We start from the raw sequence: 18,334 nt of genomic DNA, 5'->3' as shown, positions 1-18,334 counted from the left end.
TATTAGTCACATATATTTGTCTATTTTTGAAAACTGAGTTCTTTTTATTTTTGCTTTATAATAAGTTTTATATGTATACATATACACACATATGTACTAGCTATTGAGCTTTTGTGTGTTTTACATATTTTAGACCATTTTCACCCTTCGTTTGTGTTTTTGTTAATGATGCCTTTCTTCAAGCAATTAAAGCACTATTTAATCAATTACATTTTTCAATAACTTCCTTCATGGCTTCTGGGCTTTATGTCTCTTCTGCCTCTAATTATCAAACTAAATCATGATATTTTGTAATTTTGTTGTTCATGTGTAGACTTTAAATCTCCCTATAATTTATTTTTGGTATGGCTGGTTAGATGTTTAGCTTTTTATTTTTATTTTTTTATTTTTGTAGGATGTTCATTATTTCACCATTTGGTTCTTTTTCTGTTTTGAGCTGGCTTTTAGTATGTATTAAATACATATGTAAATGGATCTTTTTTGGTTTTATTTTATTCTACTGATATTTTTATACCTAGGGAAATACCACACTGTGTTCATTGCTATGGATGTGTAGTGGGTTTTATTCTTTGGGCCAAGGATGCACTTCATCATTTTTTCTTCTGTTGATTATCCTTGTACATTTTCTTTTCCAAATTAATTTAGAATCAGCATGTTGATCTCCAGAACTGTGAAAAAAATATCTTTCACAGTTATTATTTTAAGTCACTTAATTTGTCGTATTTTTGTAATGGCAGCCCTAGAAAACTGATATAACAGCCCAGAAAAGGATGGGAGTAGGGTTCCAAGAAATATAAGGGCTTTCCAAGACATGTAGTTTCATTTTTTTAAAAATATATTTTTTAAGTTGTTGATAGATCTTTATTTATTTATTTATATGTGGTGCTGAGAATCAAACCCAGTGCCTCACACATGCCAGGCAAGTGCACTACTGCTGAGCCCCAGCCCCAGCCCACATGTAGCTCCTTCTTCTTTTTTAATTTTTTTTTTGTAGATGAGTAGCATGCCTTTATTTTATTTATCTTTATGTGGTGCTGAGGATTGAACCCAGTGCCTCACATGTGCTAGACAAGCGCTCTGCCACTGAGCTACAGCCCCAGTCCCTCACATGTAGCTTCTTAAATCACATAAATCTCAAGATGAATTTGAATTTGAAAAATAACATTGCCAAAGAAAAAAATTAATAATAACAGGCAATTTTAAGCTGGATTTCTACCAGGACATGACACCCTTGGTCCTTGTATAAAGAATTATTAGACATCAATGAGCAGGTGGGGGTAGATTCTGGAGACCTCACCAAATGGGGAAACCCCAGAATCCTGAACTATGGTGATGCTATAGTATTTATAGCTTAAAGGACCCAGAACCCAGAAATCAGCTTGCTTTCCACCATGACCGGGGCCATGATGTAGTCCTGGGTCTCTTGCTAATGCAATCTCTGCTTTGTGTCTTTCTATTCCTGACAACTGCTCCAGTCTTGGTAGAGGAACAAGGCCTCTTTATCCACATTTATGACCTCTCAAATCTCTGGTATCTAAACATATTTAAGAGGTGGCTATCAACCATTACCAGAAAGGTTCACATAAGTAAATCTGTTTTGCACTGAGTTTCTTTCCAGTTTCACCCATACTTTGGCCTACTTTAAAACAGTTGAGGTAATGTGTTGATGGGAGTTATTTTTGTATGTCTTGGAGAATTTTTTTGAGATATTTTACGGGACAAAATGAATCACTCATCCCACACAGATGGGGACTTCTCAACACAGTCACTCAGAAACTCATGGATTGTGAGCCCAAGGAGAAATCTTATCTGTGGCCTTCTTTATAAACACTCAGGTCATGTTCATACCCTTAGGGGGTCCTGCCTGGACCCAGACACAGCTGCTGGGGAGTTCTTCCTTCCTGTGCTCCCATGGTGCCAAAGCAGAGATGGGGCACCCACACCTATTAGCAATGCTAATCAAGACAACAATTAGATACATGGTTTTAGGTATCTATTTAGCAAATTCTTAGCTATTTTAGCATGGTTTCCAGTGCTGGCTAAATTTCTATCAAAGTGTAAACATTTCAAGGTGTTCCTTTCATTTTACTAGCATCAATATAACTACTATACACCAAGAAATTTCAAAATTAAACTAATTTAAAAGATTTGTAACTTAGAATCATTTTCAAAATACTTTCACTTCTCCCTATCAGAGGGTCAAAAGAGTTGAAGTTGTAAATATTTATTTACCATACTGAAAAAATTTTAGGTGTATAGAACCTTTCACCAGTTATTAAAGGTTATGGTTTGGTGGGATGACCATTGAATAGCTTCCTATAGATCAGAGCATTGTGAAAATGACTGGTCCATGAAATGGCAGTTGAGGTGGTATAGAATCTCACTTGTGAGACCCTGGAGTAGCATGCTTCAGAAGCAACTGATAGTTTTGGGAATGTGCCAAGAAGCTTGAAGATATGGAAAAACATCTCTTTAATGTTGCAGGTCTTGGCAGTTATATAGTAGGCCCCAGGCAAGTATAACAAAATAGTTTCAAAGTAGATCACATTGTATTTCTGAGTTTTAAAGTTCCCCCAGTTAAAAAAGGTATTCAGTCAATATGAAATGCATACTTTTGGTTTGTATGAAACATGCATACTAAATTATTGTCACATTAAAATTTATTTAAAAATACATGATTGCATTAGAAAGCATATTTTACAGTAGTTAAAGCAGCAATAGTTTTTTTATTACAAATTCTAAAAAAAAGAATCCAACTTTAAAAGTAAAAAGACACACTGATTATCATTGAAAACATTAAATTTAAAATTATCTCCTAAACAAACAAAAAAAAAATCTTTACATTAGCACAACTGCAATGTATTTGTTGGGTTTTACAGACATAGAATTGCTGTATGGTTTAGACCCTATCAATAATTTCTTTTAAGTACAATGATAACGAAGCATTAAGACAACTAGACACAGGTAGTGGATCTGAAAAATAAAGGGTCCATTGACCAGTTTTGGGTCAGAGAAACCTATTCTGTTGGTAATAAAAGGCTCTTATGAATTGGGTCGTGGCCATGCACGTCAGTGCACAGGAAGAGCAGAAGGCCCTACTCCTTCCCTGCCAGTTCCAGGAAGCAGCCACTTCTTCCATGAGTCATAGATGTTCCTTGGTCCTTTTATTTATCTGGACATACTCATGGGATATTCAGAACTGAAATTAAGAACCCCAAACAAACTTATTTGCATTTGAAGTCTTTTATATCATATTCTCCCCATTATTCTAAGACCCCACCAACAGGGGTAGCTGGAGCTGCTCACATGGTACAGGCTGTCTGACCCTGGAACCAGCCTGGGGTTCTGGTTTTGATGGTGCTATCAGTGGTCAAAGAAGAGTCTTGAAGGCCCAGAGACTGTGGCAGTGGCTTTAGCTATGGTGAGCAACAGCTGAGTACAATGTTCTCAGCAAGCAGTGTTACCCACTGGGTTGGGCCATAACAAAATGCATTTGAAATCAATAAGACTAAACCGTATACATAAAACAATAAAGAACAGTATGAACCAACAACTACAACGATAACGGATCAGGCCTCTAAAAATCCAGAAACCAGAAAACTATTTTAAAGTGTTTAAATATAATTATACAAGAAGAAAAAAAAAAAAAAAAACTCAGCTAAACAAGTTAAGCAACCTTATTTTCACGTCCATACATTTAAAAAAAAATGACCTTTGCTGGCATTAGGTACTATATGATCTTTAGTACTTTTCCCCTTGATATATAAGCACGTTAGAGGACTTTATAAAGTAGAGAACATACAGAGAAGGCACTGTTTTGGCACTAGCAAAAAGGGTAGTTAACTTCATTCACCAGAAATACTCACTAATCACGTGAATCTTAATAATCCATGACGTACACTCTAAACTCAATCCTTGAAAGCCCTGTGGGAATTGTAATTTTGGTGCTGTCACTTGAAGCAATCAGGAGAACGGTGAGGGCAACGGTGCAGGGCAAGGAGAGCTGGAATTTTGGCACGACTTTGTCATGTAGTTTGCAATTCTGGAATATGCCCTGATAGAGAGAGATAATAAGGCTCAGCTGCTCTCTCATCATTGAGGGCAATTACTTTCCCTTATACTCCTTGTGAAGTACTCAAATGAATTTAGAAAATATGGTAAAAACAGATTCTAATTAAAAATGTTTTATCAAAAAGAATTGACAGCTAACTTGCCAACACCCAGGACTCAGAAAATATTTTGGCTAATATTTAAAATAAAAAAGTTTAAAAACTTTTTCATTAAAATAAAAAACAGGCTCTTATCCTGCCTTTCATTGGTTGATATCAACTTTGGTAACAGTAAAATTTTATATACTGATATTAGTTTCAATATTGAGATGTTGATACATAGAACTAATGCACATGTGTATGTATCAAATGATATTTTAGTTTTCTTGATGTTTATCTTGGGGGAAAATGTGGTTAAGCAATTATCTGAATTTTAGTATATACCGAAGGCTCTAACAAGCTTTTGTCATAAGGAGTTTTTAAACTAGAGTATGCACAGTCATCTTCTTAAATGCAGGGATAGCATTGCCTTTTATGGTAATTCACAAAGTATTCCTTTTTAGAGAAAAACATTAAGGAGTCATTATAAGACATTTTCATTGAAAAATGTTGAGAACATAGTTCCTAGTATATAAAGAAAAGTTATGGGAGCTGCTTTTACTTAATCACAATTAAAAGAATGTGATATACTTTTTTTTTTTTAATTCTGGAGAGGACTTTATATAAATTTGATTGATTACTAGTCAAATCTACATAAAACATTTTGGTAATCCTAAAAAAGTAAATGTAACATTTTGTTCAAAGGGTTATAAATTCAAATGCAGGCAACAGAACTGGTGTGTCAGAAAAGGTACAAAGGAAACAAGTAAACAGTGATACCGAAAGTCCCTACCTCTACTCCATTTAGATTACAAAGCACCTGTTATAATATATCTATAATGTAGAGTTCAGTGATTTTATATTAGAAACATGATAAATATTTCTTAATCTATCTATAAAAAATATACATATAAAATTGCTGTATATTTTTAAATAGTTTAAAACCTAAAATACCTATCAATATAAAACACTAATTTTTCTCCACATCAGTTGGCTTTTCTATCCAAATAACAATATCATATCCAAAGCCTACCATAAACACAACTTAATACACTGATATTTGAAATACACACACACACATATACATCACACATACATACATAAACGTGCTTACATACATACAAACAGGCACATCCACTTGAGTCTTCACAGAAAAAATGTGCTGCCATGACCAAGCATCTCTTCATAGACATTTTTGTCTACTAAGCATTTCAATGTGGAAAAAACAATTTTTAACTTAATTCTGCTCCCTAATTGAATACAGTGGGCATAATATTTTAGCTGCCTATCACATTCTAAGCTAATTTCTTAATTTTGTTATAGTAAAAGATTAAAAGATTCATATATGAAATTGTGCACATTTCCTGTGTGAAGGGCCCATTCTACATTGATTCTAGAATAAAAAGGGTCTAAGTGTACTGCTAGAACAGCAAGGATTTCATCCCCACAGTCCTTACTAAAATATTTTGCCCCTTGCTTATTTAACTCCTCCCCTTCAGTAAAACTTGGCTGGGCTTCAGATTTTACCACATGCATCCTGGAAATTGTGGAATGTCAGTAATGAGTTGTGTTAGGGATGCTAAAACATAGCAGCTATAAACATAGGCCTCCTACCTATTAATCTGATATTCAATTAAAACAACTCCTGACTACACAATATAATTGCAACTTGAATAGCATCAATAAGATAACTGATCTCCTAAAAGAAATGTCAGAAAACAAATGTTTTCCTTGCCTTTGGATTAGGGGGATCAACTAGCATGCTTGGTAACACTCACCCAGGTGTTCTGGGATGCCACCCACCTGTAAGTGTCTAGCTCTAGCCTCCTCTAATGAACTATTTAAATATTTGCACAAAAAGTCATTCATGAGGAGCAAAACACACTGAAGATGAATTTATGATCCACTATAAGGTAAAATATAGAACATAGAATATTTTAACATATACAATTTATTCAGAGACAAAGGTTATCATGTTTATATAGCTTTAATTCAGTTTGGTTAATTTTTTAGTTTAAAGCTTTAAGTAATTATGTTCTTAATCAAAAGAATTCCCCACTTATTGATGGCTATTGTGAAACACTGCAACTGGTACTAATAGTTTAACTGGTACTAACAGCTTAAATGACTGTTAGTCATTTAAAAGCAAAGGAAATAAAAAGTGCTAAAAGATTTATTGGGGAGCAGGGTGGGAGACTTCCCTAAGTGCTTCCAAAAGAAACAACAGAATCAAAATAGATCTTAACTCCTTAAACTGGGTCAAATGCCCTTTACTATCCAAACAGGCACTTTAATATCAGAATAGGGGAGTTGTTTCTTACATTCTTGCATCTTTTCCTCTACTTGGTGTTGTAAAGGTAGAATTTGCTATTGTATCCCCTCACACTTAGGATAAGACAAAATAATAGAAAAAGAGGAGTGAATTTTGTGCCTGTTTAGTTAAAAATGTTGAACTGTGATCAGGTCCTACAAAAAATGTATGAATTATTCCATCAACTGAGTCATTTGTCAGATTCTACTGGTTTAAGTGACTTCCATTTATTCCTGCTTTCAGGCCATGGGGCCCACCTCACTCCTTAGTTTTAAGAGTCCCAAGTAGATCACAGTACATCTCACAAGCACTTCAGTGGGTTGAGGGTGCAGACGGTGCAGGTATCTCACCTCTAAGGACCATAGCTTGCAAAGAAGAGTTGCAGGGGATGCCATCTGGTGACATGGAATGCCATTCTGTCCTGCATATAACAGCAGAAGCAAATGCTCCTTCTGGCTGAAGTTAGCAAACTGTTGTACCACACAGGAAAAAAATTGAACTAAACTCATTACTGGTATTTACAACTTAAAGAAAAGGCTCATTCTTTATCCCCTCACCCCTATCAGTGATAGACATGATAGTGGGCAACTGCATCTTTAGTGTACCTGCACTGACATTAACGAAGCCTATTAAGGAAAAGCAATCATTATTTCCCCAACCACAGAGGGCACGTATAAAACACTTTCTATTCAGTGATTTACCTCTATTTAGGTATGTGCAGTATATGCCACCAATTATGACAATACTGGTGTGATGTGACAAAATAATAGTAAAATACACCAACTAACTTTTAACATTCATGTTCCCAAACATATACCTACATTCACACATACACACACACATACACTATTTTAGGGATATTCATCACTGAGAAGAGAGCTCAGGAGGTTTCCCATGCATATAATTCACCATGTGAGGAGATACAATTCAGGTGAACTGTGCATGCCGCAATCCCATGACAACCTAGCATGATGATGACATCCTGTCATAGTTTATTCAATGTAGGATATGTACGTAAGACTGTGGACCAGCTCTGTTCCTGCAAGCATTAGCATTCACTTGTCTTTTCATGGAATATGAAAGGCAAACTGAGATTTCTTTGGTGATGGTCATTTGGTTGAATGGCAGATTTTTCCTCTGCTGTTGTATTAATGTTGTCTGAATAAGCATCTTCATCATCTTCTTCATCCCTTGGGTTACCCTCCAGGCTGTGTCTAATGCCGTAAGCAAAGTAAATAAGAAAACCTTTTGGAGGGAAAAAAACAACAAAGTTTTAGGTGTGTCAGAAAGTAACTCTTCATTTGGGAAATTTAACATACAACTTAATAGGTTTTCCCCTCTTCTCTTTCTGGCATTTTAGAAGAATGGAATGCAAATACAAGGTACCCCATAGCATGTCTCCTCTATATTTTTCTGGTAGAAAAATGTACTTCTTTATTTTTAACTTTATAGAATGCATTTTTCTCTAAATAAATGTTTTTCAGGCAATGTTTATATGGAATAAAATTATATGTATGTTTTCAAAACTCAATATCATACTTTCAACAAAATGACATGTAGGTAAAGACTAAAATTACATCTTAAATATGCATGGTGGACTATCACAGTCATGGTTAGTTATTCTGGAAAGCATGTCCTATGTTAATAAAACATGGATATGCCTTCCACATGTCACTATCACCAGGAGAGGCCAAAGAATGGTGTATACAGGAACTGTCAATCAACGGTCATGCTAACTGTGTGAGGCTAAGAGGTGATGTTTTACGTATTCTTTTAAGGTAATTACATATATGCAAGCATTTTGCTGTGTTTTGGTTATATTTTAGAGAACTGGGTGAGAATTTGGGTTGATATGACATTACTTTTTCTGTGCTTCATTTTTCTCATTCATAAGTTGGAGAAAATAGAACCCAAGTGGTTTTCCAAGCTTACTGAGAGATTTACATTAAAAAAGGGATCTGAGGGACTGGAAATATCTTTGGGTGGTAGGGCATTTGCCTAGCATGTGCGAGAGCCTGAAGTGTATCCCCAGCACTTCAAGCACAACAAAAAACAAACAAACAAACAAACACAAAAAAACAGGTATGTAAAAAATACCTGAGAAAGAAAACACTGATGTATTCTAAGACTTGGGATAGGAAGGAACTGAAGAATTTAAAAAAATTTTTAAAAAGCTTGAAGTTAGAGAGGAAATATTCTCTAATGACAGCCCATGAAAAATGAAAGAGAGGGCCAAAGTTCCCAAAACTAATACATTAAAAGACTTACCAAGAGCCATCCAAATGCTGAATCTGACCCAAGTATCTGCACTCAATTGGACCATCAGGTAAATGTTCACCAGGATGCTAAATGCTGGCAAAAATGGTAAGAATGGAACCTAAGAGGAAAAGGACATCTTTTTAAACTCATATTTTTATACTCATATTTGAAAGCATATTCCCCAAATGATTCCAAAATTATGCAATAAATTTGTCATAATTACTCTCAAAATGCATCATTAAATTTATATTCTTCCAAGAAAACCAATCCAAGTAAAAAATGTACTTCTAGAGACTGCTGAAAGGAGAGACACATTTCAGATTATTTACTGAAGCTCAAAGCAATAGGAGATTTGACCAAACCCAATAACTTCTGCATCATCACCAAGATAAAGTGGGTTAAGGGCTTATCCGTCTACTATAGAAATCAACAGGGCATGCCTCTGGAACTCTGTGTATACATGGTAACCCTCTTCCAGCCCAAGCCTGCTCTCACTTCTAATAGGACATGATTATTACAGAGGAAGGGCTTTCGATGGGAATAAATGTGAGAGGGCTTTGAATCTCTAAATATATTCCAATTATTTTTCTGATATTACAGATTAGTAAAAAAATTTGTTTATTACCTTATATAAAAATCTTGCATTAGGAGCATATCCAAATTTTAGCAATGGGGAGTACAACAGCCAATATAGAGGGAATACTGTGACAAAAGGGACATGTCCAGGAATTTTGATATTCTTGTTCATGGGTTAACTTTGTTAGAATTATTATTTTTTTTTTAAAACAACTCACAGTTCAAACAGAGGAAGTAAGTGCACACAATGTTTAGGATCTCTAATCCCCACCACACATACCATAAAGGCTACTTTTTGCTGATTTTGTGGCTGCCTCCAAATAGTGAGGATGACGGTGATGCAGAGAACGAGAAACAGCACGAGAAGAGCGAGGCTCCAGGCTTCCCTCCTGGCAATAGCCTGAACTCCATAAGTGGTCAGAATACTCAGGCCCAATATGAGGAATGCTGCAAGGTGTAAGTATTAAAATGAAGTCAGCATGTGCACTTCACTTCCGCAGTTCTAAGTCTATTCTGATACAACATGAGTTCTTTATATATGTGCTTCACTGAATATAAAGATTATTTGCTTCCTCCTTTCTTCTTTTGCATTGGGAAAAGAGATGGTTGATTTTACTGATTTAAGAAACACTGTATGATTCTGCATTACCGTCTGCTTAGACAACAACCTTCTCACTTGGTGCTACCATCTTGCTTTCCTTGCCCATATGCCATCTGGAACCTCATTTGCTACTCTCTGACTATATTACATGGACTGATGGGATGCTATAGAGGGTAGACAGTTCCCCCGCTTTTTTTTCCCCCAATGAGAGATGGCAAGTGTATTTTAAGCTGTTGCAAACATAAAGTGATAATTCAGATGGATAATATTATATGACCTGCATCATTTCTCCCTGTTTCAGACAATGACATGATTCCTAGTCTATATTAGAGGGTCCTCTAACTCTTCTTCAGAGAAACCTCTTCTTCCCTGGCTTGCCAGCAATAATCTTGTGCCATAAAAGCCTTGTGAGAGCAAGGACCATCTCTCCTACTACTCCAAGTGCCCAGCAGGGTGCCACACCGATGATGATCAAGAAAAGTCACTGGATTTACGGGTAATTAGATAACTGGGTGAGCAAACAAAGATTTACTACATTGCCTCCCAATCCTATCAGATTCCGGTTCCATTATTGGAAGAGGTATTTGACTTGATAGACTTAAAGCAGAGTATCCTAACAGCCAGTGAAATGTTTTGCACTTCTGCAACTCTTTCCTTAGGAAATTTCTTCCTTTCTTCTTCAATTATCAAGACACAATAAACCTATCTTGATAATACTCACATAATCTCAACTACTCATAACTTGTTAGGTGGAAATTTCAGGACTCAAATTGGTTGCTAACATAGGTTAGAGCAACACAAGTCCTACTGTCCTCTTTCTTTCACTTCATTCTGGCTCCATCTACACACATCTGCTGGTCTTTACAACATGCAGTGAGGAAGACTTACCTAGGAATCCTACCAGAAAGCTCACGAGAGAAGCCGACTGTCGTGTAGGCAGAGCAGAGGGGCTAAACAGTGTTCGCAGGCTGAAGCCTTGTTGTTGCAGCATGATGACTTGGGACTCACTTTTTGAGGCTGTATCAGCACATGATCCCAGAGCTTCTTTCTCAGGGGAGTATTTGGGCTGCTCATAACATAAACCAGGCTGGTACCTATCCCCAAATAGATACTTGTGTCTTTATTTTCAAAGAGACATTTGGCTCAAATGAAACCAGCAGCTACAACTCTTAAGTAGGACATGTTACAAAGTCATACTGTGTGCAATCAAGTGACTCTTCCCACGACCCAGACACATGATGTGCCGACCCAGGTCACAAACCTTTTCAATAAAATATCTGTAGCAACCCTGGATTTTCTCTGATAACACTTAATTAGAAAGTTATACAATAGATGCAAAAAACAGTTAAATTTTAAGGTGAGGCAATTGTGACAATAGGATAATTGCTTCTGAAATTGTCTAAGCTCAAAGGAAATGAAGTTCATGGAAACAGTATAGAAACTTTGGCTAAATACCAGCTACCGAATAGTGTAATCTCTTCAGGTTGGTATTCAAAGGCCTCATCATAGTCTGGTCTCATTTCCACTAACTTTCCAATCTGACTCCTGTAGCTTAACCCAGACTAGCTCATCTAACCATTTTGCCTTCTCCCTACCCAGTGCATACCATTTTCCTTTATGATTTGTGCCCTCTTCCTCTATAGAAAGTTGTCAAGATAGCAGCCTGCACCTCCTACCACAGGCCCCACCTCCTGGTATCTCCCCCATCCTTCTCCAGTGAGGCCTCTTCTTCTGAGCAGCCTTTGCTTACTTTAGAAAGTAGTATTTTCCCTCCATATAAAGAAATATGCTCACTGAGAAAAAATACACTAAAGTATACAGAAGAAAATTAAAACCACCTGGAACCATTCCCAGTGTTAATCACTGTTAGCATTTTGGTACAATTTCATCCAGGCATATATGTGTATATACATATATCAATTCTTTATGTAAACATGTTATTTAAGTAAGCTCAGATGCTATATATAGGTTTACATCCTGAAACTGACATATATATCCACACAATTATCATTTTATTTGCTGTAAAAGAATCCACTGAATAAATGTATCCTCATTTATCTAACCATTCTCTTTTTGATAGGTTAGTTGCATTTTTTTTCACTCTTGTAAATTTACCTTTTCCATGAACATCTTTTAAATCTATCTGTGCATGCTTCTTTTTTTAATTTGTTTTAGTTACACATGACAGTACAATGATCTTGACATATCATACATTTGAATCAGACAGGGTTTAATTTCTCATTTTTCTGAATGTACAGGTTGCAGAATCATATTGGTCATGCAGTCACATATATACATACAGCAATAATAATGTGTGCATGCTTCTTCAATTAAACTTTTAGTGTAAAATTTTGGCACTGAATTATCGGGACAAAAAGTATTGTATATTTAAATGTCTTTATACATTATAAGAAATTACCATTTACATAGATTGGGCCGACCTATCACTAATGATCAAACTGTGCTCAATTCTTTGCTAAAGACCAAGGCTGCTTCTGCTTCTGCCACTTTACAATGATTTTTAATGACGGATATGGCCTCTCACCTTGTCAGACTATTGGCATCCTTGAAAGAAAGGATGGTAAGACCCATTTTCTTTACTCCCAGAGCCCTACCTGGCACATGCCTTTCAGAACCAGTGGCAACTCACCTGAGAATGAGCACACAGGCTGCGACCAGAGAGTAGGCCATAAGAGTGCCAATGGACATCATGTCCACAAGTGCCTTCAGGTCAAAAAGAAATGCCATCACAGCTATTGGGAGAAGAAAAGGAAAAAAGAGCAAGTTCATGACCTCAGATGAAATTCAATACAGTTAATCACTTGACTCAGGGACAAATAACTGGCACTTTTTTAAAAATTTCAATATCAATGACAAATTAAAGTATAGAAAATATATTTCTCATAGTTATAAAGTGTTCTTTAGGTCATATAAATTGCTAATCAGTCTTCAAAGACTCTCAGCTGTCTAGCAAGTACAAAATACGTCTCATTTATTATTTGCAACACATTTGTCCTGACAAACAGTGAAAATATATGATAGAATACTGTCCTGGGATGTCTCCGAAGAAAAACTTTGCTAGCAAATACTGGCTAGCTCATTATTAAAAATCATTAAAAAATTTCAGAGAGTTTTCATATAGAAGTTATATAGTCATTTTAATTTCTATCTGTATTAAGAAGTACATACAACTCAAAAACTTTGAAATGAGTTTGAAAAATTAAACAATACAATAATTTTCAATTCAATATTTCTAATATAGATGAAATTCTACTGTGATTAAAGCTATACATTCCAGGTAGACTGGTTAGATGTGAGAGACCAGTTTGTGGTTCTGCACACCAAATCCCAATGATGTTAGCAAGTAAAATATACTTTAATATTAACTTAAATTTATCACATATTAGTCCCTATCCTAAAAGTAGAGAATGTCACATTACATTTACATGGTATTCTAGACCTCTCTCTGAAAGATGTATATCTTATGATTTCATTTCATCTTTAAGTCAATGATCTTATGAGATGGGAAATAATTTCAGTTTACCTATGTAAAATAGCTGCTATTGGACCATTTTTGACCCAAAACCCAGCATTTGCCCATAGTCTGACCTAACCGGATTATCCCCATTTTATAGACAGGTTAACTCAGCAAGGCTACAATCACCAGGCTGAGGCAGAGCTCCACCTAAACCAACATCCCTGCACTCCTTCTACAATACTACATCTTTTCTTTAAATACACTGTAAGCCTAACTTCAAAAACTCTTTATTGCTAGTATACTTAATTTTAATATGTTTTATAAGGATCACAGTGAAATAAAGTAGTTAGAGAGGAAAATATGATTGATTATCCATACAGGCAAGTAAGGTCTGAGAGTCCAAAATAACCAAAATATAATATTTCAGAGCATTAAAAGAAGAATTCTATTACAATTACCTTCTTTCATTATTAACTTCTACATCTTATTATGCTGCTAAATTACATTATTTTCAAGTGGAAAGGGATACATTATTTTTAAAATTCTGAATACAAAGTATTATTGGGCAATAGTTTTACTTAAAAGAGAAAAAGGTTTTAGAAATTAAATAAAATGTGTGATCCTTTGACAAGAAAAATTTATGAACTATCTTTAATACTGTAATGCACTGATAAATAAAATGATCTTTGGGTCACCCAGCTCAATCTTTATTTTATAGGGACAGAAATCTGAGAAAACAAGTGACCTGACCTTCTAATCTACACCTTGTCAACTGTCAGATTTATTGAAAAATGTTCACAAAGTGAAACTTTTTCAGCAAATACTTTCTAGCCCTGAAATCTCATTTCATATATAATGAAGCATTAGCCCTCTCTAAGTCCCCAATATATCAGAGCTTTAACAAAATTATTTTGACTTAAATGTCTACTACCAAGACTATATCATTATANCTCTGGCCACAGAGGAGGCAACTTTTATATATATATATATATATATATATATATATATATATATATATATATATATATAAAAAACTTTCTATTGTTTTTATCCTGCTTCCTATAACAGTCCTTTAAGACCATTCTTTTCAAGCTGTAGAATCTCTGAAATTTTTTGCATGCAATAAGAATCTGGCCGAAGGCATTTTACAAGGATATTAAGACATGTCAAAATGTAGGCAATCTGGATTTTCTGAATGTAAGTTACACGTCCAAATTGGTGCAAATACAACTAGATTCCAAATGGGGTAAGAGGATATTGTAAGTCTTAGAGAACTAGGCACCCAGGAAGCAGGGATGCCACAGTACTGAGGGCAGCGAGTACAATGGCCAGCCAGAGGTTATCTTTTATCTTTGACATTTCTCAATACTTTAATCAAGGAGGGGTGAAGTTTAGCTTTCAAAAAATCCTAGAATCATTATTTTAAAATTAATATTTCCCAAATTAAGTGATTCTTCAATTAAAATATTCTGTATCAAAAATAGAATTTCATGTGCTCATTCATCAATTAAAAAAGTATACCCAATACATATTGAAGAAGCATTATTTTATAACCTTTGCACATCAGTTAGAAGTCCAAATGGTTAAAATAATGACATAATTAAAAAATCTCAAAAGATCAATTAAGGATGAATTTCAATTTACCACCACCACCACAATTTTCAAATGTTAATCCCAATGCTCATACATTAATTTATCCATGATTTTGTTCTTAACTTACATGCACAGCATGCAGACCCACTTTCTAAGTCCATGCATGCGCACAAAATGCTCCAGTCCAGTGCTGAAGAAGCCTATGTGTAAAGCTTACCAGAAATGACCCCTGCAGTCAACGTGGCAGCAACTGGTGACTGCCTCTTACTCACTCTGGCAAGAAATCTAAACAGTAAACCATCCCGGGCCATGGCAAACAGAATGCGGGGTAAAGGAAACATAGAGCCCAGAAGACTAGAACAGAAAAATTCATAATCCACATGTAAGTTATTTTAAGTATTATTCCAGAAAGGTATATACACAGGTAAAGACTGGACATAGTAACATGCAGAACCAAAAAATTCAAAACAAGAACAAGTCACAAAAAATTACTGAACTATTGAACTTCGTATCAATCAAAACAGGTGATCACCTAACTTTCTATTCTTTCTCAGAATCCTTGATGAAAAAGATCCCCCTTTTCTCAACAGACATCAACCCTCTCTCACCTGCCACTGCACCCGATGATAAAGTAGCAATTATTGGTGTCTTCGTTTTGGAATTGATTTGAGCTAGACATTTGAAAAGCAACCCATCCTCCGCCATAGCATAGATTACCCGAGGCATTGGGAAAATGGATCCAAGAAGACTGAATGAAAAGCAAAGACATGCAGTATGGCAAACACATTCATGCAAGATTACACCTCAGCACTGAAATCAAGTAACTGTGTACAAATCAGCTGGACAGCTATAATTATGAAGTATATTATTTTAAAATGCACTATGATTGGACATTTAAAAATATTTGACAATACATTGTACTAGTCGTTATTTTGTTCCAGATTATTTGCCCAACCAAATTATCACACTGAAAACAATATTGCAAGTAAGTCATCTGTGTGCACCGTGAATCTTATTGAATTAAAATGAAATAATTAGACATTACCAAAAAAACCAAATTAATATCATTAAGACATTTTTGGTGACAATAATTCATAAATAAAATTCCTAAATTAACACATAATCAAAGAAGAGATTAAGCAGCTGTATCTCATATTCAGTAACTATGCATTTTTATATTATCATTATTTTTCATCATATAGACTAATCTTTGATCAAATTGGTAATAATTCCCAGAATCACAAGATAATTAAAGCTGATACAGGTTTTTTAAAAAAATCAACTTACTGCAAATGTAGTACAGAGAAGTAGCCACAACTAAAAGTTAGTAACAGTAAAGTTTAACAAGAATTTTGCTTAAGATTTTTAATTACTTGTGTTTCTAGTAATACCATTCCATCTATTATTTAGTTGTAGAAGATGAACACTAAAGAGAAAACAAGTAAAATGCTTTATTTTTAAAAATCCATTTTCTCTTTTAATAAAGGTGTGTTGAGCTTAATCACAGATGAATCTCTGTCCAACCCTTCTAAGACTACAGTGACACAATATGTTTACAATTCTGACTTTTTAAACCATGTGAAGGTCTTCAAAATAAACCTCAACACTAGCAGATGGCTGAGAAACCCACAATAGCAATTTCTTTCTTTTTTGAGATCTTACAATACTACTCAGGCTGGCCCCAAACTCCTGGGCTCAAGTAATCCTCCTGCCTCAGCCTCCTCTGTGACTAAAACTATAGGTGTACACTACTGTGTCCAGGTCACAGAATAATTTCTAATTGCCACTCAACATTATTATGTTTTAAAAAAATAAAAGGAATTCTGAAATAAAACTACACTGAAAGTTATATTTATTTTTCTAATTTGACTTTTAGAAAATTACTTTCACTCAAAACATTAGTAATCAGGCAAAAAGATTAATTTTCTCTTTGTAAAAATATTCTATAGTACAATGTAGTACCATATTAGGGTAAAATTTTACTTTTGATCATGTATTAATTGGAAATATGGATAACTCAAAAAAAAAAACAAAAAAAAACCAAGATATGAATCCTAAAGTATTAAAACGAACAGCAACTGAATATGACCATGTAAGATTCAAATACCCTTTTCTCTTCAGATAAATAGGATATGAACTTCCACCATTAATTTGAGAATGGTAATTTCTATTTCTAGAGCAAGTTCATTCTGAAAAGTCTATGCTCATAATAAAAAGCATATGTTTATATTTTAAAATGATACAACACGTATCTTCCACTCATACAGACTCAGTATTACTTTAAGGGACAGCAGGAAGTGCCAAGTCTGCATACAGTTTCAGACCGTCTCAAACACTGCAAGCAACACTAAGGCCAGCAGAAAAACGTACCACAGTTAGAATCCTAAAGTTTTATAACACACACTTATACAAAGATGAGTGACATATATGTGTTTGTGCTGATGCCATATATATTTCAGTAGAAGCTTGGACCATCCATATCTTGAAAAGCTAATTCTAAACTGATGGGGAAAAAAGGCTTTTTGTTTTAATCAATTAATATTATTACATGGCAATTCAGTGCAAACTGTTTAGTGAGAGCACACAGCTGCAAAATAAGTTCATCATGTTAGGATATTTTTAGAACATACAAAGGCAATTTTTTTAGATACTAACTGTACTTTGGAGGAACCCAAACTGCCCCTACCCCAAAGGCAAAGCAATGTACCTTGTTGACAACGCACACAGAGAGCCTGCTGCAACAACATATTTGGCAGGGCCCCATCCAACATACTCAAATGCCACTGGAAGGGGGCTTTTTTCATCAAGGAGGTAGTAGGGCATCATAAGTGTCAAAGCTGCAGAGACCCCGAAATAAGCCATAAAGCAAACAAGCAAAGAAGTCACTATTCCAATGGGAATAGCTTTCTGGGGATTCCGGACCTCTTCGCCTAAGGAAAGAAACAAAAGATATTCATGCTTAATATAAAATAAAATTAAGGGCAAAGAACTTAATGTGGGTCAAATTCTTCCTGTCCTCCATGATGATTCTACTCTGCGTCTGTCCCTGCTGTTTTCTTAGATTGATCCACTTATTTGACACAAAACTTCCCCTCTTTTTTTTGAAAGTACTTAGCTATTACATAAAAATCTAATTTCCAGAGGGAGAAGAGAAGTCACGCATTTTAAAAAAAGAGAAGTTTCCCATTTAAAAAAAACCAAAAACATATCAGCATTCTTAAGGATTTAGGGATAGGCCTACAGTCTTAATCCACTTGGAAAATGACTCATCCACAGAGATTAAATGACTGCCATGACACTCTGTAGGCTCTTAAACATGAAGGCTTCCCATAAACTTATTTCTAAAGGAATTCTAGTTGCAATATAAA

The 18,334-nt window shown here is 35.1% G+C and overlaps 1 protein-coding gene across 5 annotated transcripts in view; it reads right to left on the bottom strand.

Moving 5' to 3' along the window:
* Positions 1–2,646: 2,646 nt before the first annotated feature.
* Slc7a2 (solute carrier family 7 member 2) overlaps positions 2,647–18,334 on the bottom strand; it is a 76,532-nt gene continuing 60,844 nt past the window's right edge. For 4 of the 5 annotated variants that reach the window (XM_048791826.1, XM_048791825.1, XM_048791824.1 and 1 more), the window contains 7 exons: positions 17,674–17,896; positions 15,575–15,714; positions 12,546–12,648; positions 10,784–10,989; positions 9,575–9,741; positions 8,728–8,836; positions 2,647–7,704 (listed from right to left, as the gene is read on the bottom strand). In XM_048791826.1, the coding sequence (XP_048647783.1) occupies positions 7,508–7,704; positions 8,728–8,836; positions 9,575–9,741; positions 10,784–10,989; positions 12,546–12,648; positions 15,575–15,714; positions 17,674–17,896 (1,145 nt within the window). In that variant the 3' untranslated portion in view covers positions 2,647–7,507. Of the gene's footprint in view, positions 7,705–8,727; positions 8,837–9,574; positions 9,742–10,783; positions 10,990–12,545; positions 12,649–15,183; positions 15,321–15,574; positions 15,715–17,673; positions 17,897–18,334 lie in introns of all 5 variants that reach the window. The other variant, XM_015486062.2, reaches the window with a different exon arrangement.

This window comes from Marmota marmota, unplaced genomic scaffold, assembly GCF_001458135.2.
Source record: "Marmota marmota marmota unplaced genomic scaffold, marMar, whole genome shotgun sequence".
Lineage (NCBI taxonomy): Eukaryota > Metazoa > Chordata > Mammalia > Rodentia > Sciuridae > Marmota > Marmota marmota.
The sequence above is the reverse complement of the archived record's forward strand: the minus strand, read 5'-3'. Positions and strand labels throughout refer to the sequence as shown.